Raw genomic sequence first — 23,755 nt, 5'->3', positions numbered from 1 at the left:
TACTTTACAATGAGTGACCGAGCTCCAAACAATTCATATTGTGTAAAATTCAGCAAAAGCAAAGAGGAAGGAGAATGAGGAAAATAGCAATAAGATATTTTCACACACTGGCTACTTAGTCACATAATTCTGAGACAGTTATTACAGATGCACACAATTAACTGAAAAAAGCATTAACTGACTTTCCTGAAGCAACTTTTCCCTTGCAAATCTGTCTTTAAAGTACAAAATAATATACTTTGTATTTTCATTCTAATTAGATTTCATAGGTAATCAATAAGAGAAATCAAAATTAATATTAGCTTTATTGGCTTAAGATAATTTTTTAGAGTTAATTTCAAATCTACAGCAATAGCTCATTATAGCAAGGCTGAGGCAACCCTGCAGAAGAAAACACTTTCTTTTCTTTTTCCTATGAGGTTGACTAACATTGCACAAATACTCTATCTGCTTAAACTGAACATCTGCTTTGCACAAAGTGAGAGCAGTATCATCAATAATGCAGGTTGGCTTTACAAAGGGCAAAGAACAGTAAGTGGTTCTATCCTTGAACCCAGGCATATCTCCTAACACAGTCTTTGTGCCTTGCCAAACATGTTCTCTATTGACACGTGTCATTTAGTAAAATCAATCACTTCAATTAAGTGCTTCTCCCACCTTTTCTCATACCATAGCTTGTATGAATGACTGATCAGATGGTAAAATGGTAACACATTTAAAAAAAAAATGGAGAAGTAGCACATCTTCCTACTTTTAAGGAGTAGACTACAACAGAGAAGGACTTAAGGCAGCTTTTCTATTTTACTGAATAAAGTCACTTACTACAGCTGTATTTCTCATCTTGTCATTGGACATTGCATAAAATTAATCACTAAAAAGAATCACAATAGCAAGTAATCTGACATTAAATTTGAATTGCTCCTGCCCTCAAAGAAGTATTGCAATTGAACAAAAGGACCACTCCTCTGGAGAACCAGATAAATCATACCCAATAAATAGTTTTGGGTTTACAGTTTTGGTAGACTCTACAATGTCAGGCAATTTATATGCCACTAATATTTAACAGTTTCCAGACAGATAATCATAGAACTCTTTGGGCTGGAAGGGACCTCAAAGCCCACCCAGTGCCACCCCCTGCCCCAGGCAGGGCCACCTTCCCCCAGCCCAGGTTGCCCAAAGCCCCGTCCAACCTGACCTTGAACCCTTCCAGGGAGGGGGCAGCCACAGCTTCTCTGGGCAGCCTGTGCCAGGGCCTCACCCCCTGCACAGGGAAGAATTTCTGCCTTAGATCTCATCTAAATCTCCCTCCGTCAGTTTAAAACCGTTCCCCCTTGTCCTATCCCTCCCCCCTGATGACGAGTCCCTCCCTGCTTTCCTGCAGCCCCTTTCAGCCCTGGGGGGCCGCTCTAAGGTCTACCTGGAGCCTTCTCTTCTCCAGCTGAACCCCCCAACTCTCTCAGCCTGTCCTCACACGGGGGTGCTCCAGCCCCCCCAGCATCCTCATGGCCTCCTCTGGCCCCGCTCAAGCAGGTCCACATCTTTCACATACTGAGGGCTCCAGGGCTGGACACAGTACTCCGAATGGAGTCCAAATAATGGAAATAATGGATCACACTGACTGCTGTGGTCAGTGTTAAGGAGAGCACAAGGAAGCTTTGTGGAATTTCTATACTGAGTTTGTGGTATATTAAGCAACATTTTATTTCTCAGCCACCGGTCTGCATATGGCGCCTGCTCTGCTTCCATTTAAGAAATGTTAGAACTCCTCTATTTCAGCGAGAACAGGGTCAAGTCAAACTTTTTGTGTGCTCTCACTCCAAACTCTACTTCAAGTGTATTCAAAATTTTCTCCAAAACTACATACTTCCTCAATTTAGAGGTTTTTTTGAGTGTTAAAAACAATGGCATCTAATCAGTTAGACAAAGAATGATCCACTTGCCTTTCTTAAATTTATGTACAGGAAGTTTCTTAAGTTGATCCTTCCTAAGCCGATTCCTTCTTGCTCTGTGTCTGTCTTGCACAAATTTTGTGATCTGGAAACACACATAAGTAAGACAACGTGAACAGTAAGTTAAAACAATAAAAGTTTTGATTTATGAGTCTGCACAGTATAGTCAAAAGGGAACCCCTGCTCAAACTGAATTACCTCTTCCCTTGCCTGGACCAAAAAAGCCTAAAGGATGACACTTGAAACTGAAAACACATAAGACTGTTTTGGAAAGAAAAGAGAAAAAAAATTTATGTCTATACTACATAAAAAAATAGCCATTGCTGCAATCTTCTACCGAGGCCTGTGTACAGGGGAATGGCCCATTTCAGAGCAAAACACAATTCCTTAAATTTGACTGGTTTTGCTTACAGTTTTAGGTTACTACAGCTCTTTCAGAGGATTATTCCCATGTTCAGCAGAACTGTTTTCATAGTATCTAGATGTAGTTTGGGGAGGAGTAAAGGGGTTACTTCAAGCTGTTGTTACTTGCTGCCTTCAACTGTATTAAAGATTCTGTTTTCATCTTCTTAATAGTCTCTAATGCTATTTCTACTCAGTTTCTAATATGAGCATCTGTGGTATGACATTCTTTTTCAAATATGATGACAAACAAAAAAATGGCCTTAACCAAGTATACACACTAAAAAGTCTTTTGAAATTTGCAGCGTTCTGCACCTACCTACACCGTGGATAAGGCAAACACTGAGAAAGTATTAGTATTACAAACAGCATTATTAGTTCTCATTTAAGGATCCCTTGAAAGGCACTGATATACTTCACAACAGATTTTTTTTTTTAAAATATGAATCTATCTATATTACAGACAAACATCATTACAGTCATTAGAAACTGTAATTGGTTTTGGTAAAATAAAATTTATTTATCCTTCTGTGTCATACCTGGCTTTGCTTTTTAAGCATATTTGCATCTGAACTGTTCATTCAGACTTTTTTTACCCCAGCCCAACAATGAGCTGTATGCATAAACTGAAGTTTTTCTGCTGTAATTCAGACATTTAGTAACAATCAGAGCCTCACATTCATCTCAGTTAAAAACAAGATTTCCTGAAAGAAGCAGAGCCAACACCACAAATGAGGACCAAATCTAACCCCGAACCTCCCTGGGATCAAGTTCACTGCACCAATTAATTGTCCAATGCTCTAATCTATCAAGAGCTCTCTGTTCAAGTCTCTACACTCAAGGGAATCAACATCTCCTAATTTAGCACTGTTGGCAGACTTAGTGTGCCCTCAACTCCAGTGTCCAGGTCGTTAATAGGAACACTGAAAGAACTGGCCATGAAGCTGAACCCTGATGTACAGCACTAATGACTGGTTGCCAGCCAGATGTTACCCCATTTACTACAACTCTTTGGCCTGACCCTTCAGCCAGCTGTTCACCCATCATATTGTGTACATGTCTAGCTTTATGGTGGACATTTTGTTCAGAATGATACTGTAAAAGTATCAAAAATCTTGCTAAAAACAGAACAAAAACCCCACAACCCCACACATTCACCACCTTCCCCTTGAACACTACGTGGTAATCTTGAAAGACGGTAATGTTACCTATGTGGTAATCTTGTTAGTAAGGACTGACTTTCCCTTCATGAACCTGTGTTAGCTTTAGCTGATGACCACACTGTCTTTGAAGTGTTTTTCAACAACTCCCAGAATAATTTTCTCCATGGTTTTCAGGCAACGAAATGAGACTGACAGGCCTATAATTACCAGTGTCTTCCTTTTTCATCTTCTTGAAAACAGGGCAAATAATATTTGCTAGGTTTGAGTCAACTGAGACCTCTCCAAATTCCCAAAATCGTTGACAAATAACTGACAAGTCTCACAACATCATCATCCAACTCTCTCAGTGCCCTGGGATGAAACCCATGGGCCCCACAGACTTATGTGCATTCAGCTGCAGCAGCAAATCCTGAACAAGTTCGAAGTCAACTGGGAGCTCATCACCCCCCAAGCTGCACTCTGCCAACCCAGAGCCAAAAAAAACCCCAAAACCAACATCATTCACTTTATTAGCTTTTCCTCTAATCCTTATGCAGAGGCCACCTGCCATCTCCTGGTCAGCCCAAGCCTCCCTACACGCGGCACTCGCTACCCCTCACCCACCCCAGCACAGGACTCTTCCCGAGTCTCACTTAGGCCGGGGTTGCTGGAGCTTGGAATGAGCCCCAGAGCTTATCACTAGGGAGCCCGATTTTATCCTCCTCGCCCTCTGAACCTGTACTACGCTCTGGAAAAACACTTTCAAACACCTCTCCCCTTTTTTCCCCCCCTCACAGTTTAACATGAGCTGTGTAGACGGATTCTGGCATTTCCAGCATCATATAAGCTTTTTTCAAAACCCTCCAAACATCTGTCCCAAATACACAGTATAGGTAACCCTGACTTGCAGGCATACAATATAACTTTTTCCTGGTTCCTGTCTAGTTTTCCTCTACAACATGATTCCAAGACATGGGAAGAACCACTCATTTTAGCACTTGACTACCTACTGACACTAACAGAAGAGAAATTCAGGTCTCAAAGCCTTTGCTTTTGTAAGTGGGACATACCTGGAAAAATAAGTTCTTAATCATAGTTTACAGACATGCCCTTTTTGACATTTCCTCACAGTGCAAACCGAGGAAATTTGAGATGATTTTAAATGCCTAAAATTTTCCTCACCAAATGTTTATTTCCCCCTCTCATAGCTAATCCTACCTAGCATCTGTTTATTCCTTTTGGAATGTACAGATGGTTCTTGCCTATATATTTTATCTGGAATCCTCAACTCTCAAATTCACATATTAAGTAAAAAATGACTATCAGCATGCTGATACAAAGAGATCCAGCTCTTAAAAGGCAAATTTAAAAGAATCGGTATCTCTGAAAGACAGTATGTTTAGGTTGGATATAATGAAGAAAGTTTTTATGATGCAGGTGGTGAGACTCCAGCACAGGTTGCCCAGAGAAGCTGTGGGTGCCTCATCACTGGAAGGGTTCAAGGACAGGCTGGACGGGGCTTTGGGCAACCTAATCCAGTGAACAACATCCCTGCTGATGGCAGGGGGCAGGTGGGGTGCACAAGATGATTTTTTTAAAGGTCCCTTCTGATCCAAACCTTTCTGTGATCCTATAGTTTCTGCTAAAAGAACCCCCTTATTCCCTAAAGACAAACACTTCACAAATTTTTTAATCTCACTCCTATAATATTTTCAATGCCACTTTTGATGCAGAAAACTGCTGTTTTCATAGTGAGGGAGGCATCTGCAGTTCAAGGAGAGGTGGCCTTTCAGAGGGATTAGCCTTGTGTTTGTTATGTACTCTAGCTCCTTGCTGAAGCGATTGGTCCGAGTTAGCCTGTAGCTCAGTTCACTTCTTGACTTGAAGATGACAGCACTGAAGTCATTATATCAATGACTAGGAACTGATATAGTCATTCCTAGTCATAATGTGCTATCTACTGTAAGAGGTTCTGAGCTTGCTGACCGATGACTGTATCTGCAGTAAAACCTGGCGAGACCTCACTGTGGAACAGAGGGACTAACGTTAATTAACCAGTATGAGTTTGGTGAGGTTGGACACACTCTGTCATCCTTCATGGGGCAAAAAAGCGCTTGTGCAGCAGAATGGTAGCAGCAAGACAATTCTCTGTAAGTAGTTATATGCCAGGTAGAACACCCTAAGGGCTCCCGACATCCCTTTGTCAAAACTCTGCACCTGTTTATTGTACTGAGAAAATATGGGATGCCAGGTAAGCATGGTGCAGGTGTGCACAGTACACAAGGCTTTCACTGCTCCTTCACTGTACCCCTTCATCTCACTTCAGTAAGTGACAGTTCTGGGATCTCACGTCTGAAAGAAAAATCGTTATTAAAAGAAGGAACTTACCATAAATATGACGATGAGAATAAGACAGATCCCCACTATTATTAGAAAAGGGATTAAGTAATACTCCAAAGGAAGACTGAATTCTGGGATTAACACAACATGGCCACTGCGGGGACAAAAAGATAATGCTTGCTAAATAGGTTAGAATTTAATGACCAATGAATTAAAGAACAAATACAATTAAAAAAACCATTAAAATGAAAGGCTATCACTAAACACACTAAAAGGAATACTTATGTGCACAACAACATAGAAAATTCAGGTATTATCTACATAATGTAAAGCCAATTAAATAAAAGGATAAAACAATGTTTCTTAGAGCATTTTAGGAGTTAAAACTACTTACTGACTTCAGTCATCAACAAATCTAAAGCAACCAGGAAAACCACCTCATAGGTGCTTTGATAGCAGAATGAGAAAAATCTAACATGACCTTCAAAAGATACTATGAAATCATCATTTACTGAAACATCTGGGCTTATACAGGAGGTTTAGTTTCAAGTCATGAAGCATGATGGGCTGCACCCTTTGTCCTCTGGAGAGGCAATAAATCTTCCTAGGGAACCTGGTATGGATGCTGGCAGCTGCGTATCTGAATATTAGTATTTACTGATACTTAAGGAAGTAGAATCCCATTATTATTCTGTTGGTACGAGCAGTCAGAAGCACCAGAGAAGGTACAACCTATGAAAGTGTTGGTAGTTCTAAAACCACGACTCATGTGGAGCCACACTTGACAAAGTTTAATCAGCAAGGTATCTACTTAAGAATGACACAATCTAGTTCTGATTAATTTAGTGAAAGGACGTCAGAGAGACCTGAAGAAACAAGATCAATAGATGAATAATAGGAAACACACCTCTTTTTCCATCCTAGTCGAGGTACGTGTTTTAACCATCTTGTTCTCGCAATGCTTTTTAAAGTTTTAAACTTACAGGCAGCACAAACCTAATCATGTACCTCATTAGAATCATCTTAAATGCACCCTGCTGATTCACCTAGCATAGGAAGTTCTCAAACTTGTTCTAGAACTAAAGGATTTTTTTTTTTGTTTTGTTTTTTTTTTGTTTTAAGACCAGGACCTGATTTCAATGGGAACTGACATACATTGTAAAAAGAACACACCCTTAGATCTGAAACACACATACTCTCACAAACATTTCTGTGACACCCAGATCATTAGCAAGACTTGTATGTTTGTTCTACATGAACATGCAAGGAGTAATGTTAATATATGGTAACCCTACTGCAGAAAAGCAATTTGTATTAATTTTTAAAACACTTTCTGCCCATTGCTCTCAGGCACAAGATTTCACCTGGAATACCCACATTCTCTGTCATCACAACATCCTATTTTAAATCCATAAATATTAAAAAGAGGCAATGACTTAATGCAAGCAGTAACACAGCTGCATGTGAGGTAACTCACCCCTTTTCATAAGTAAATTCTTCTTTAAGAGAATTAGCTGATGTCTCGCCAATAAAGACAGAAGGAATGTCAATCTTCTTTAAAACCTCAACTGTACAAACAAAGCAGGAAAATAAAACTGTTATTATGTGAACACTCTTTTGGCACTCTTAAGACATAAGACATGAACATTATGAGACTATCAGAACATGAAGACATTGTAATGTAATGACATATAGACTGGCACACACACCCACCATTTAAGAAGTGGTATTGGTTTTCCTACCAAATATTTAGGGACTTCATTGCAGGTAGAGAAATAAAAATTCTTAATGGAATATCTAAAGGGAGCATAAAACCAAACTATTTTTACAAAAAAGGATGTATGATCAGAGTAAGCTTAACCAGAACATCATTCTTACTCAGAGACTTTATCAAGTCACACAGCTCCACTGATTTCCAGAATTTCTGGCAACTTATTTTGTGATCTGGTACTGTAAATTTATTTAATCTTTCTTCCCTCCTTTTCACCCTAAACATAAGTGAACACACTGGAAACAGCTGTGGCTAGAGAAGGTCACAAGAAAAAAAAAAAGAAGAGAAAGAACAAATCCCACATCTTTATTTCAGTCTCAAGAAACTGGATGGAACTGTGTCCTCCTTTTCTGCTTGCTAGTGAAAGCAATAACAAGCTCAAAAGATGCAGCACAAATGAAAAGTTACTGAAAGACAGAACCCATTTTCTAGGAAACCTTCTCCTCAGTTTCACTTTATATTGATTTGAACCTCTGACTTATGCTTCCCATGTAAGGGTCAAAGTGTCTTGAGTTTAGCCAGTATCAAAGCATCCCAGTTCCCAGAGGCCAAAGCATACATGGCTTAACACCACCTTGCGCTACCCGAGCCTGCATTTGTTGTGAACTTGTTTAGCATTTTCTCAGTGAAACCTGAAAGTAAGATTCACATGGGCTGGGAATTCATTAAGATCATTTTCACATAGCTTTCTGGGATACCCAGCTGCCACTTTGTTTGCTGGAGGTTCATTTCCTAGTTTACTCAGTGGTGTTTCCATTTGGAAAGACTTTTTTTGTTCTCATATAGGTTCTTTTTCCATACTGAGCAAGCTCAAGAACTGGACAAAATAAAGAAATGCCACAAAGTCATAACAGCACTATAGACATACCATGAAACAAACCCCATGATTTTGACTAGATTACAGGAGCTTCTGAACATATTCACCCCACGAAAGGTTAAAATCCAAACAGCTAGCATCAGAATCAATCAGAAAATGGCACACTGGTCTCTAAACATTCTTTTTCCAACTGAAAAACTGAAAATACGTACATGTAACATATATTCATATGAAATTAGAATCCACTTGTCTAAAGGAACAGAAAAATGTACACAGCAATGTAACAAAATGGAGCCGCTAACACTAAAAGAAGTCATATTTTAAAGTCTGATTTCCTTCTAAAATACTAGTTTTTCACTTTTCCTATATTTCTACTTAATTAACAACACATCAGCTATTTTCCACATCAGTCATATATTTAATAATCTTAGATATCTATCTTATAAATTTAACCATTTAACCCAAAACAGTTGAACTAAAAATTTAAAGGGAAAACAGAAGAAACACTCAGAGAATGTACAAACTTAAAGCCACAAATAATACACAAATACACATCTATGTTCTTACATAAACATCTCCCATTTTAAAACTTTAAAAGTAGGAGTATTTCTGGTTGGGGTGGGTTTGTTTCTGATTCTTTTGGTGGTGGTGATAGTTTTGGGGGTGGGGGGGTGGTGCTTTGTTTTTTTTGGGTTTGCTTTGATTTTATTTTTTAAGACAGAGTTCATCACAATACTTTATCCTAATTTTAATACTGTACACTCTAGTGGGTGAAATGAATTTCAAACAGGAGAGAAGAAGTGATACCTGTACTTACTGTCGTTGGATCCCATGCTTATGAGGTCATCAGAATCAACATTGTGAACTATAGCTGCCTTGTATCCAGCTCTCTGTGCATTTAAAACCTGCAAGCCATACAAAATACTTATTAGAAAGACTACTGCTTCAAAGTACAGTAACCTGTCTATCCTAAGATGAGGTACACTTTCAGGAAGTTATAGATACTAGAGCAACATCATTAGTGGGGCCAGAGGAGGCCACGAGGATACTGGGGGTCTGGAGCACCCCCTGTGAGGACAGGTTGAGAGAGTTGGGGGGTTCAGCTGGAGAAGAGAAGGCTCCGGGGAGACCTTAGAGCAGCCTCCCAGGGCTGAAAGGGGCTGCAGGAAAGCAGGGAGGGACTCGTCATCAGGGGGGAGGGATAGGATGAGGAGGAACGGGGTTAAACTGACAGAGGGAGATTTAGATGAGATCTAAGGCAGAAATTCTCCCCTGTGCAGGGGGTGAGGCCCTGGCACAGGCTGCCCAGAGAAGCTGTGGCTGCCCCCTCCCTGGAAGGGTTCAAGGCCAGGTTGGACGGGGCTTTGGGCAACCTGGGCTAGTGGAAGGTGGCCCTGCCTGGGGCAGGGGGTGGCACTGGGTGGGCTTTGAGGTCCCTTCCCACCCAAACCATCCTGTGATTCTATGATCATCTGCACCTATAAAACAAGTGTCACCTTTCAAAATAAAATCATATAATTAGTCTTATACTCGTGTAATTAGGTTATTTTTCTGGAAAAATAATTTAATATTATCTGCAGACAGACAGTTTTTATATATATTAAAACCAGGATTAAATACTTTCTATGGGTAGATACAAATAATATTTACTCATAATTGAAAACCAAGGCACTAATTTACTTCAGTAAACTAGAAATTACCACTTGATAGCTCACGGAGTCACATGAGTATCTTTTCTGTGCCTTTAGAGATGTGGAAATGCCTTACTTGACAGCCCAAGTATCAGAAGCTTTCACATGGAGAAGTACAAGATTATAAATATGGGTACAAAACTATATTTTGTATCAGTTACACTTTTCATATATACTGGCTTTTTTGTCAATACAAAAGAAGCCTAAGGGCCATGTAAATGGCATTTGCTGCAGTGACTATCCCCAACGCAAACGTAAGTTACAACTATTCATCTTAGATACCGCTTCCAATGCATCCACAACAGCATAGGAACTCATCACAAGATGCAAAAAGTACTAGAGGACCTTGAGGAACATTTGGGTTTCACCCTGTGTTCAACTCCTGTTGAGAACTACACAATAGGCTTGACTACAGCTGGACAGACTTGCTCTGAGCTAAGCTAGCATGGGACACAGTGACAGCTTTTATTTCCACTTAGATACATACAAATGTATTTGCATTATAGTCTCCTTAAATGCAACAGGCAAACAACCAACCATTAAGTACTAGTAAACAGAAGATCAGAGGTTTTGAATACCTTTGAAACTGGAGAACAGTAGCAGCATTTTGGATATTACAGTATCACAACAGCTTTATTTATCAGTCAACAAATATCAACTACAGCACCATGAGCACAAACATACACACAAACAAATCTTACAGAACCCTGTCCTACACCAAGTCATCCACACATCACCACCAGCTCTCTTTTACAACAGACTACTACCTGAAAAACCCAGGGGAAAACTCTGATGCTCTTTTTCAAGATCTCTACCCTCAGAATCAGGAAAGGGGAAAATGTGTATGTATATATACACATATGCACACTCTGCATTTCTCAAGAAACAATAATGAAGAGAAGAATACAAAAGTTCATGGAGGGATCTGAGCTTTAAAGCTCCCTGGTTATCACAGGTTCTTAATCTTCATGTGCTATGGTTATCAGTGACATTTTCTATCTAGTATTTGGGTTTTCTGTTTCTTGTTTTATTTCTTTAACATCATGTCCTGAATAGATGTTTCTTAACTGGCCATTACACATTGAAATATGTCATCCAGGACAGGTAATAAATAATTTATATTACTTAAGGAAATGGTTAGTTCCCTACACACTTTTGCACTTACTTATAACATAGGACCTTTGTTTAATTATTGGATTATTAAATGATGGTGTTTGTGTAAAGCCACACATAAATATGCCTACAAGACATTCAGCTGACACAAGGTCACTCGAGTGAAGAGTGACATGAACACAGTCGCAGCCAGGCACCTTCTGCACATGCTGCCATGAATGAGCACAGGCTTCAGGACACCATGGAACTGCAAAAAGCAGAAGCAATTGCCCATTCAATTATATTGTGAAGTTGCAACTTCACCCTTCCTCCCCAGGGCCTCAAAGACAAAAACATTAATCGAGTACCAAAACCGAAGCACTAACCTGTTTTTAAGATCTATCTAAGCAGTATGGTACAGCTCAGGAAGGGATTTCTTAATGCACAGTAACACTCCACTACCAGAAAACAGCAACCAACCCTTTCCTCAGTTACGTGCCCCAGCAGGTCACCAGTTCAGATTCTCTCTCCATATTCCTAAAAACTGCATTCCCAACAGCAGAACATTATTGGAAAAATGCAGACATCTTGAGAAATCCCAGTACTAAATAATCCAAAATCTCATTTTCAGATGCAAACAGAAACGCCAGATTGTGAGTTTGGCCAGTTTGGCCATCACTACAGAAAATATCCATAGTGCAGACATAAAATGATGTCATGTGTAATGATGTATTCGCTAGTTTCTGTGCCTGAAGAGGCATTTTTAATATAGCGAGGTACCATCTATTTCAACTACATATAACCCCAGACCACTCCAGTTTTTCCACATGTAGTACAATTTTACATGATGCTTGTTTTGCTGAACAAGCGTTTTATGTAGGCAGAAAATTAGGTGCTTCCTACATGATGCAAGTGACCCCTGTGGCCCTGTGACCCCTGGCAGCAAAGAGGATAACTGCCAAGAAAAGCTGATACCACTACTGAATGTTTTTATTATAAAACTGCAGCATCCATCATCCTTATTTGCCATATAAGCTGGCTCACAAACAGGTATCTTGAACTAAATCATATCACAACACTGCTTTATCTGCCTGTAGACAATAAAATTCTCCCTTCCCATCACATCAGTATCTATCCTGCTGTTAGCTATAGATACTTTTCTAAAGCACCAGTATATTCTTTAAGAGGAAAAAATAATTTAAAAAAAAAATCTTACCTTGATATCAAAGTTGCACTCAAGCCTCCGAATTAACACAATAAAAGCACTGGATGAGTTGTCTTTCAGTGGAGGTGGGGCTATAGGCTCACATGCATTTTCTGGTTTTGAATTTATCAGGAATCCCTAGAAAACAGGAACAGAAACCAGACCTTAATTTATCTTCGTCTTAGTTGGCAGACAAGTATAAGGACAGAAAACTAAATTTTCATATAACAGCTAAATAAATTCTTATTATCAACTCAGTCCTGTATCATAGTAAGATTTCTGCTACATCCCTGTTTATTTTGATTCATCAAAATCTTTATGTCTGTAAAGAACTAGAAAGAAAATAGTTTTTCCAATTACATCATCTGAAGTTCATAACTCGGAAGTTGCAGTATAATTGAGCATAAAGAGGACTGCATATGCTACATTAATATTGTGGAACTGTTATCCTAAGACATATGGAGACTAATCAAGAAAACTGAAGTCTAATAGGCCAGGAAGCACTATCACAAACTTAGTACTTGGCAGTTAAATGGGGAACCCAAAGAACGGTCTGTGAAATCAACACTGAACTAGCACACAAAATAGCTGGTTTACTGTGGTAAGCAAAGACTAAAGATCATCACATCTGCTACAGACAAAAGAAATGCTGCACAGAAGTAGGAAATTCTGGCAATATCAACCTTGAAGCAATCTTTGGATTTTTTTTTTAGGTGACTGAGTTAGTAGTACATCACTAAAAGTGTCTGGAGTAGAAACTCTCCTAACCTCATGGTTTAACATCTGAAAAATTCTACAGCTTCTCTCAGAGGACCCACGCTCACTTCTCCATCAGGTGTTTGTGCAGTAAGGTCACGGCGTGATAGAGGCTACTGGATGCTAATGCAATGCACTATCATTTGACATAAGAATATTTTCCTACAAGATTCACACTTTTGAAATCAGTCTCAAAGCTAGAGCAATTATCATACAGATAAAGAGCAGTGAATTGCCAGAAAATAAGAATGTAAGTAATTTGTTTTATGCAAATAAAGGTCATGAGAAGCTACACTGCTGTGGGCTCAAGTAATTATTGATACAGTTCTATACAGATCTTTTAAACTCTCAGTTTTCAGACAGCTTTAGACAGTGAGACACCATCACCTGCGTAGAATATTATTTATAATAATTACATATAAATGTACATATAAACTGTCAGTTTCAATATATGTCAGTTTATATATATAAACTGTCACTTAAAATGTACTTTTTATGTATATTACCTTTTATCCATAAATATATATTATTCAAAAAGATTCAACTACAGAAAAAGCAATTTTGGTTTGAGGAATATATTTTTGTAATGATAATATCCCTTTTGGCAGAGAAGCTGCACCAGCAATCTGTTCTTTGCCACATTCATGGTGACAGGCACAACATTACACAGTCTATAACAATTAAAAGCAATATCCACAAAGTTCTGCACTGATTTGCTGACAGCCAAATTTAGGTCCCCAAGGCTCCTGATTCATACAGCAAACACTACTTACATCATGGAGTTCCACGCAAAGCATTTACTCTTTTTTAACTAGAGTGGTATGTCTGAAACCAACCGTATTCGACAGAAGTTTCACACAAATCACACATCACCATGTTACAGCTCAAGAAACACATACAGCAAAACCAAAGGCTAACTATGACTAGGCTGGATTTTTCTTAAAGCTACCACATGTTCTTGAACACCTTTAATTGTGGAGCTGTTCTTCTAAGGACACTGTTGTTCTTTATGACTACAGCACATAAGTCAAGAAATAAAGCACCTACATTTATGCTTTGGCACCAGTTATTATAAACCACAGTCAGTCAGATTCTATAAGTTGCATATTAACAAATCTTAAGCATAAACACTGAAAAAAGTACCATTTTCAACCTATTCCAACAATATCATTAACATTTTTCTCAAAATAATTAAAATTTTAATTCAAACAAAAAATTTTAGTATTATATTCAGGACTAAAACTCATTATTTCTACACAGGTGACAATATCCACCTTAGTTAAGACACAGAGCTGCCTACCAGTTAAAAAGGTTAGAATCAAAGCTCCTTATATCTATTTTTGATTTATTAAATTGGCTCACTACTTGGGTAAATCACTTAATCACCCTCTGTTTCTCAATATAGTCAGTAAACAACTATACGTGCCTTCTCATCGTTGCCTATGGAAGCTGCATTCATTCAAAATTCTCTTCTTAAGAAAGAAATCTCCTATTCACAGGCAACAGTTCATATCAGACCCTTTTTGTACATTTCTTTGTTTGAGCAGTAGATGAATCAGTTCTGTATTTTTTGCCTCAGCACTATATTCATTCAACTTTCACCTTTTTTAGCTTACAGAACAAGTGTTCAGCAGATATTCTCTCTACATATACCTTCAAGCCTTCTGCTGGGAGTCTGTAGCCAAATCTAGCAGGTAGATCATCAAAGGTCTGAGTTCCATTTTCAAGGTTATACTAAGAGAAATAAATTTTAAAGAAAATTCAGGTTTGCAACAAGAGAGAAATAGATAACAAGTGTAAACAAAAAAACAACACTGCATATTTTTGGATTAAAATATCAGATGTAGGACCTCTTGTGACAACATCAATGAAATCACAAAATTGCTTCTTCCACTTGTCCTCCACTCACATGGCAACACCAATCTTTTCTTATCTAGTTGTCAAAACCATAAAGTAACAGATCTTTTGTTAAATTATCTGTTCATTAAATCTTTCTTTCTACTGTTTGCAATTCAAATACCATCATATTTGCAGAAGAGAAACTATAAACCACCCAAACCACCAAAAATCTGAAGAGCTGGGGTTTTGGGTGTGGTGTGTTCTTGCTCTGCATGGGGAAGAACAGCTTTTAACAAGGGGTTTATTGTAGGCAAAGAATAGTCTCCATATGTTATCCCTTCTGAATTATCTATCTAGGTTAGTAGTTGAAAACTACCTCTACAGCTTTGTTTTATACTAACTATAAGCTTTCATTTCAAAACAGAGAAATACTATAAAGACCTTAAATCTGTGGAAGCTTTGTTTCCCCTTCCCTTGTTCATCTTCTGTAGCTTTACCAAGTGATATGCCTAACCAATGCAGAAGCCATGCAATAAAAAGTTGTACGTACGCTAGAACCTTTTTCGTTAGAAGTAAAAAAGTTAGTTTTCTGCAGAAGTTGTGAGCTGTACAGTAACTGACTTGAATGCACATCAGTTGCTAAGTTTTATCAAATAATCCAGTGACTCAGAAATAGTTGTTTACTCATTGTGTCATGCCGTTGTCACACAGAACAGTCAAGTAAGGACTGTTTATTTCAGAGGGACAGCGCCTAACAGCCAGACTCGGAGGGGGAACTCCAACTGCAGTTCAAAGACAAACACTACCATCATTTATCTCAACTCTTTCAAAGGAGCTTCCTTCCCACAGACTTTATTAAAATTGAGGGGAAAAAGGTAGAAACAGAGCTAAATTTGAAGGAGGCATTTTTGTTCTGTGTGCTCCAATCAATCTCCTGATCTCCCACCCTACCACTGCAAAGCCCAGCTCTAGGCCAGCACCCTGCTCTCCTCCATCCTCACTACTCGCACACATTCCCCCTTTCAGAACGTCCTTCCTGAGCTCATGCTACTGTTAGCTTTCCACTTAGCAAGCCCCAGCTTAAACTAGGGGTCAGACAGAAACCGATTTATTCTTATCCCTTATTTTAAAAATAAACAATCGTGGTTCATATACACCTAACTACTTCATACAAACAATCATTCACTTGAGCCTGCAACTATGTGAGAACACAAAAGCATAAAACCACACCTAAATCAGTAGGGAAAAGAAGAATTTCTTTCATTGGTGAACCCAAAACTTCAGCTGGAATTCTGCTCCCCAAACAGGCAATCATTAAACCAGGAAATCTCTCAAGACTAAGCTATCTGTATGCCTTCACTCCATGTGACACAGTGCACAAACATTCCCTCTTCTAAGGACCTCTGCAGCATTCCACCCGCTGTAAGTGTCCAGTTCATCTCTTCATTTCCTACTTCAGAGATATTTTCAGAATAGATCTGTAACTTCCAAATATCCAAGAATAAAAGACACTTCATTTTTTGATTGAATTAGTTTAGAATACTGCACATGGAAACTAAATAGAAGAAATTAAACTTCCAACATGCCTTTTTTTCCTTTTTGTTAGTTGGTGGGGATTTCTGTTTTGTTTTTAAAGTATCTTGTCTGAGAGAGGAAGTAGCAAGAATGAAAATTAAGAGGGTTTTTATGAAAAGAGGAAGCACAGGCTTGGTGACAGAGGAAAGGGAAGGGCAACCAGATTTACAGTAGAAATTTCACAACAGAATGGTGATGCCAGTTCTATAATAAAGAAATTATCTGCATTGTTTCTTGAAATTTTTATCTACAAAAAATAGAATAGTAACAACCCGAAGATCCAAGTAACAACTCAGTATTCATCAAATCCATATTATCACAACCTTTAAAGTATTTTCAACATTTAGCTTCAAGGATTTTTCACTGTTCTCCTAAATTAATTGATATCATAACGACTTCCCCAGCTACCACTGTAACGAGCAGAGAATATAGAGACCACAGTACTTACGTTTAATTATTTCAGTGACTAAAGCTCTATCCTACAAAGACACATAAAACTTCCTCCACAAAACTACATGATATATCAAACTGGTAATAAATAGCCCAGCAACAACTTTTAACACTGACCCTATGTTCATTATTCTGTTTATTAGCCTGATCATTCTACACACCCCAAAAATACTATTATTAATGATAGCAGAGATTGTCAGCTATTTCAAAAATATATCTAGGTATAACATATACATAAAAATTTATTGCCAAGGCCTCCAGTGCACACATAAAGTACATTAGACATAGAAGATTATTTATTTGTTTATAAACAGTTACCCTACAAAATAGTATCCATCACCAAAACTTAAATTGTCTAAACCAAAAAAACAAGGAATTCTTTTAACAGGGTTATAACATGCTATAGGGTGTCTGGTCTGATGGAACTTTTTAAGTGACTAAGAGAATTAAGTGCTTTCACTGTCTTGGTATCTGAGCAGACATCATCTGTAAGCTCATTTGAAAACTTTTTTTTTTTAATTGAACTAAAATGTTAAGGCAATTCCATTCCAAGCAACCTGCTATAACATTTAATGTACTAACTGATTCATTAATATAATAGTTTAAAAGAAGATTCAATTTTATACAGATTTCACCTATGTAGAAAAATATACTTACTGCTAAAATATCTGCTTCCACAGGTAAAAGATTCAGGAAAGCAAATAACTGAACAGTCAGAATAGTGTATATCTGAGTGGCAGACAACATCAGCATTCCTATTGACAACAGCATATTTTATTTAATACCTGCAACAAAAAACAACAACAACAACAAAAAAAAGAGAGTCAAGTCATATAGCAAATATTTTCCTCTGTCATTTTACTGGGCTCTGTCGGTCAGTTAACACTTTCCTTCTAATAAGTATGCAAAAATGTTATTCTATGTTCCCTTTTACAAAAGATGTAATCTTTAAATTATATGATTATTTTAGCAATAATAGTCCCTTTTGCTAAGAGCATGTAACCTCCATGGGCGGGTAGGCATGCATAAAACAAAAACTATAGTGGTAGCACTTCAGAAAGCTTTAGGCAACACCCAGCAGTGCAAGCGGTGTACAGGAGTGTACATTCAACAGGGGATTAATCATCCTCAGACATTCTTAATTTTAATCTTCCTTTTTAGCATAAATCCAAATCAGCAAAATTCCTCATGTACCTGGCGTAATTCTACTAAAAGCATTTATCTAAATACATACTTGCAAAACCAGTGCAATACCAACAGGTAACTAATAGAAACTAGACTTCAGTGAAATTCATAAATGCTCAAATGTGTCTGTCTGGACAGCAGATTTTGTCTCCTTTAAAGTGAGCATGCTTTTGAGACCTCTAAAAAAAGGAACACAAGTACTCTGTGAAGTATGCTTGCATGCATTTCACAAGCTCATGACATTAAAAGGAAGCTAGTTCTGCTTTGTTAATAAATTTTTATCAAAACCTTCAGCAAAAAGCAACAGCTTGTGTCTGGAAATAGAGGGGCATGTTTTCTAACAGAAACTGTTTTTTAAAACTGTTGATTTATCATTAACCAAAGCAAAAAAAAAAAAAGTGAGGAGAGGGATTAGGAGGAAGGAAAACAAACATTTTTATATTTTTACTTTATGACACAGATTTTACTTAAAATGTATAAAAAACAAAAATTAAGGGCCTGCATGCCCTCCTTGTACGAGCAATGATACCTACACCCTTACTGAAGTCATTAAGAGTACTGTTACCCTCAAATTAATCCTAACAAATAAAAAACCCAAAACACACCCCTCAACACTAAAAAAAAAAAAACCAACCACCAAACAAAACAAACATTTTCATGAACAGAACTTTGAACACTTCCATTAACTGGCAACAGATTTCACTCTGTAATCTCTCATATCAAAAACTGGCCAATTTTACAATCATATGTATCTTGAAATTACAAAATGTGCCCTATCAAATACAACACAATTGTTAAAGATGTAATATTTAAATTCTGAAGATTTCAATTATTTTCAGCAGAGATGAAAGCCAGCACTTAAGATAATAATCCACAGTACTGTTCAGTTTAGAAATGAGTTACAGATTACTTTCCAGTTGTCTCTTCCAAACAATTATTCTTCCGGCACCAGTAAGAGTCCCAATCCAGACAACAAACATGATGCAGGTTGAAATGTCATTTCCATGACTGATAAAGGTTGCTCCTTAGGAGCACAGAATTTACCGAGTGTCTGTGAAAGACCAACTTCCTCCACACTTACAGGGCCCTCAGATTTATACTCTCACAATCCACAAACACACATGATCTGCAACGTTCATGAAATGGCATGTTTAATGTCATAAGAAATGGTGTCTCTGCAAAGCTTTAGTCTAAAATGCTCAATACCTCAATACCGCGTGCCTACGGGCATCTGATCCAACGTGGGTCTCTCGGCTCACAACACAAACACGGCGATTACGTAACACGCACTCTTAGGAAGGTAAACATTCTACTAGCTAAAGGACTACTTAGCTGGCAAAGGGGTAGAGACCTCCAGAGAGGAAAGATGTGGAGCTGGATAAGAACTCTGGCCCATCTATCTTCTCCCCCATCTCTCAGGAGCTACAATGAGGCCTCTGCCCTGTAGGATGTTCCCAAATACAGGATGTGTTACCGCCACACCTCCCTCCCACCCCTGCCCTCTCCCTCTATAAAAAAATTAAACCATGAGTTGTTTTCTCTACCTCTTTACTGACTTTAACTTTTCAATTTATTTTCCCCAGATGCCATACTCTATCAACTTTATTTTACTGAAACAGAACTTGGTATCAATGTACAATTTTGAAGTGCTAGTGTAACATGTTCTGCATCAAGACTCCATATGAGTTAAAAACCACAATCTATAGAAGCATATTATAAGCCTTTAGAAGCATACTGACATTGGAGAGGTTTTCTAAATTTGCATTTTAAAAACATGCATTTAAACTATGTCTAGATCATTTAACAGCAGCAACTTCCATCTACAGAACCTGAGTGACAACACCTACGGTTGATGTCTGTGTGACACTCCCACAATCTGACTGTACCTCCCAAGCACGGTGGGACAGCTACAAGCACATGCGTAGAAGGGACCAACTCGTGGGATTCTGCATTATGACCCACCTGGACAACAGACTCTTCCTCTGCTGGACATGGTCTTGAAAAAGAATGACAGAGAACTCTTTTACACAGAAAGTTTATTCCAAACAAAACTGAGTGAGGCAACACATTTTAGTGCTTAAACAAATAGCTTTTTGTTTTTCTTTGAAGAGGACCATCTTAACAACAAACCCTCTTTAGAGCAAGGAACAGTAATGGAGAATTACCCTAACTCAGCCCCGACAATAGCCACTTACTACCTCGGGGTAGGGTAAGAGTATACAGTCTGATCACCACTAACTCCCAGCTCACTGGCCTCAGGAACAGCCCCACGCAACAGTGGCTGTCACTGTTAGTGAGAAGCAGCCAGGAGGAACCTCCCCCTGAGCTCTGGCTTCTAAATGCCTTTGGCTGAAAAAGCACAACCTAACGTCAAAGACCAGGACCTCTTTTCTCCACTAACAAGTTACATCTGGCAATTTCTTTTGTTGCTACAGTTATGATCCGGTCTTAAGACAGACAACGATGAGCCGTCTACAGAGGAACTTCAGGTTCCTCGCAGGCTTAGCCAGAACATGATTATGTGCAAGCAATCTCTTAAGAACACAGAGGTACAAAATACCTTATTCTCCTTATAAAAACTCACACCTAAATGTGTGATCAAGCTAGAAAATCCAATATTCAAAATTCCAACACATTCAACAAAAAACATGGAATCCAGCACACCCACTTCTGCGTATAAAACAAGCAACAACTAAGTGCTACATTCAGCAGAAAATCTAACCAATTCCTTGCTGAATTTTAAAGAATTCCTTGGTCCACAGATGGATGACTAAGTCTCTCAGTAAGAAATTACTTGAAATGACATAAAATTAAAATAGCAGTAACACAAAACAACAGCCAGTACACTGGACTCAATATTGCTGTAATAGTTAAAATAATTCAGGGACAAGTTTTAAAAGTAGATGGTATGTGCTCAATAATATTGTTATGAGAACATCTGATATTCTTCTGTTGGAGGAATTAAAAGTACTTAACTCAATTACATCATTCAAATTATTTGTATGATTCTGAAAACATCTAAGTTGAAGCTTCTTATTTGAATGGTGCCATGTGGATTTGTTTTCACTCGACCATAGATATTTAATTCTGACAACTGTAACTTTGTTGACTTACGAAATCACAGCCAAGACAACTACTTTCTCTTTCAGAAGCAAACCTAAGGACTCGTCTCTTCCTGTCCCATCGTTTGTGGGTTTTTTAAGCAGAAAGCATTGTCCCATGATATGAGGTCCTCAACATTAATGAAAGCTAATACTGATGAGTTAGATTTGATTTAAACTGACACTAACACGAAGATAATTAAAATTCATTACTACTAATAGGAGTAAACAGCTGATATCATCAAAAACAGTTCTCATGATTCTGACTTGGTCATTCAGAGGTATGATGTTTTGTGAAACTTTCAACTGGTTAGCGGAACAGAAGTTACAGTCACAGGAACCTGTAATGAATTATGAAATACATGAATTTTTGTTTCTAAATTAAGATTTACCAGTTTCTCTCATCAGCCTGCCCTAACAATGAGGATGTCATTCTTTATCCTTCCAGTTTCACCATCTGTTCAAAAAATACAATCATTTTTTACTGTGACAGAAGCAACAATACACTTGAAGCTATCACAGTGTTTAACCAAAACAGTAAATTCAGCACACACCTTACAACACAGAGAAAGTACTAAAATCGTATTGAGCAAGGTTAGAAAATACCAGTATTAAAGCTGTCCTTGCAAAGAACATGTACGTACAAGTGCAGTCTTCTCTTCAAACAGTTCCATACGTGCAGATTCTTCTGGGCCCAAAAGCTATTGCCTCAAACGCAAGCAAAAGGCCTTGTGGCTCGTTTGTAGACTACCCTCTTAACTGAAGGAGGCAGCTTACAGCACACAAATACAGACATATGTAATTAAAGACTACACTGTAAACCACACAAAAGAAGTTAAACTTGACCCTGCATTAATCTTCAGCACTTTACACCTGATTTTCCAGTGTCTATAGACAAATTTCTCCTTGAGTAACTTTGGGCGTTTAAAGAGTAGTTTTTTTCCTTCTCGCTCTGCATCCTAGAACTCACAAAACAAACTAAGCCTGAGGAGCTACATCCCTCCCCCACAGGACTGAACAGGATCCCCAGGTCAGAAGTGAGGAGGGGAAACCGTGGGGTGTGCAGTATCAGGGCATCTCTGAGCAGCAAGACAACCACGAAGTACGTACGCTAACCTGGCATACATCAGACGAGGTATTGCCCGTGAAGAGAAGGCAGCAGGAGTACTGTTGTAAGTACAACAGAAAACACACTCCTGACTACATTTCGAAGGAAAAGAAGAGCAGAACGTCCCTTCTCACTTGAAGACAAAGGCAGCTAAATAAGCTTGATACAAGAGTGACAATACACAGTAGATGCATCTCTCTGCAGCATCGGACACTAAGAACCTGCCCACCTCTTAACACCTGAACGGTATTGCTTGCATTAAAAATAAGGAGTTATGAAACATGCAGTGTTTTTAACACCAATACACTGACTCCCAAACCAGAACAGGTGACATTCTTCTGAATACAGTCCCTGCATCCTGTCAAAAAAACCCACTTTCATATTTGCCAAGGTCAACAAGACTTGTGAGCATGTTTAAGACAGATGTCATGAAGAAATCATATGACTTGGTACACAGGTAAGAACATTCAGAGCTTTTGGCAACTATCCACAAACCAAGCTCCACAAAATACACACGAATATCAAATTTTCAGAAGTTTCTATCAACTCAAACTGTATTTCACAGCAGAAGACAGCACAAAGCAACTCCTAGTCTACATGGTTATGCTCACGCTTCAACTTTCTCAAGAAAACAGCTCTTTCCTCTCCCATTGGGGAAAAAAACGCCAAACTAGTTCACATATCTGGATTAAATAAATTTAAATTCTATTTTAATGCTAATTAGGATTACAGTGCTTATAGCAATCACAAAAATTGTATGAACACACAGAAACTTTGTCCTGCCACAAACTCAGTGACAACATTCTAAATATTTTGGTAAACTAGGCCACACACGCCAAAATTGCACAAGCAAAGGATAAGCAAAAGTTACACTGATAATATCAATAATTTTTACATGTATCCCCAAAAGCCCCAGTGTCTCCGGCTTTTTGCACTTTGGTTGTCATTGTATCGTTACTGCCCCAAATCTCCACCTAAGCTCTATCCACAGGACTGAAAACGGAAGCACGCAAAGAAAGTCGTTGTTCAAACCGGGTAAGGTGCAGGAGCTGCTCCTCTCAATTTGTTTTCATCTTCGGACTAACAATTTGGTTATCAGCCAGCCAGACTCCATGCTACTCATTATCTCCCAGGCATAACCGGTATGTCGGTGCAGGCAGCCTCAGAGTGACCGCACGCGAGGCAGAGCTGAGAAGCGCCTGAGCAAGGACTCAGCTTTACACCGGTCTGGAAGCGATGCCCGGAGAGGGCTGCAGAAAGGGTCAGGGTGGGGACAGAGGGACTGTGTGCCCGCAGTGACTGTAGCTGCTCCTCTGGGTGCCGCCTGTCTCTT

The 23,755-nt window shown here is 38.6% G+C and overlaps 1 protein-coding gene and 1 long non-coding RNA gene across 2 annotated transcripts in view; one reads left to right on the top strand and one right to left on the bottom strand.

Moving 5' to 3' along the window:
* The window catches only part of RNF13 (ring finger protein 13), a 29,685-nt gene extending 11,867 nt beyond the window's left edge, over nucleotides 1-17,818 (bottom strand). The window contains exons 1-7 of the mRNA XM_026855183.1: nucleotides 17,686-17,818; nucleotides 14,818-14,898; nucleotides 12,421-12,546; nucleotides 9,239-9,326; nucleotides 7,311-7,401; nucleotides 5,882-5,987; nucleotides 1,941-2,034 (exon numbers count right to left, since the gene is read on the bottom strand). Of these exons, the coding sequence (XP_026710984.1) occupies nucleotides 1,941-2,034; nucleotides 5,882-5,987; nucleotides 7,311-7,401; nucleotides 9,239-9,326; nucleotides 12,421-12,546; nucleotides 14,818-14,898; nucleotides 17,686-17,799 (700 nt within the window). The 5' untranslated portion in view covers nucleotides 17,800-17,818. The remainder of the gene's footprint in view (nucleotides 1-1,940; nucleotides 2,035-5,881; nucleotides 5,988-7,310; nucleotides 7,402-9,238; nucleotides 9,327-12,420; nucleotides 12,547-14,817; nucleotides 14,899-17,685) is intronic.
* Nucleotides 17,819-21,939: 4,121 nt separating this feature from the next.
* Nucleotides 21,940-23,755, top strand: part of LOC113483551 — a 17,671-nt gene continuing 15,855 nt past the window's right edge. Inside the window, exon 1 of the long non-coding RNA XR_003399041.1 lies at nucleotides 21,940-21,950. This is a non-coding gene — a long non-coding RNA (uncharacterized LOC113483551). The remainder of the gene's footprint in view (nucleotides 21,951-23,755) is intronic.

The sequence above is a fragment of the Athene cunicularia genome (assembly GCF_003259725.1).
Source record: "Athene cunicularia isolate RWA chromosome 9 unlocalized genomic scaffold, athCun1 chr9_part1, whole genome shotgun sequence".
In the NCBI taxonomy this organism is placed as follows: domain Eukaryota; kingdom Metazoa; phylum Chordata; class Aves; order Strigiformes; family Strigidae; genus Athene; species Athene cunicularia.
Note: the sequence above shows the minus strand (reverse complement) of the source record. Positions and strands in the feature narration are given on the sequence as shown.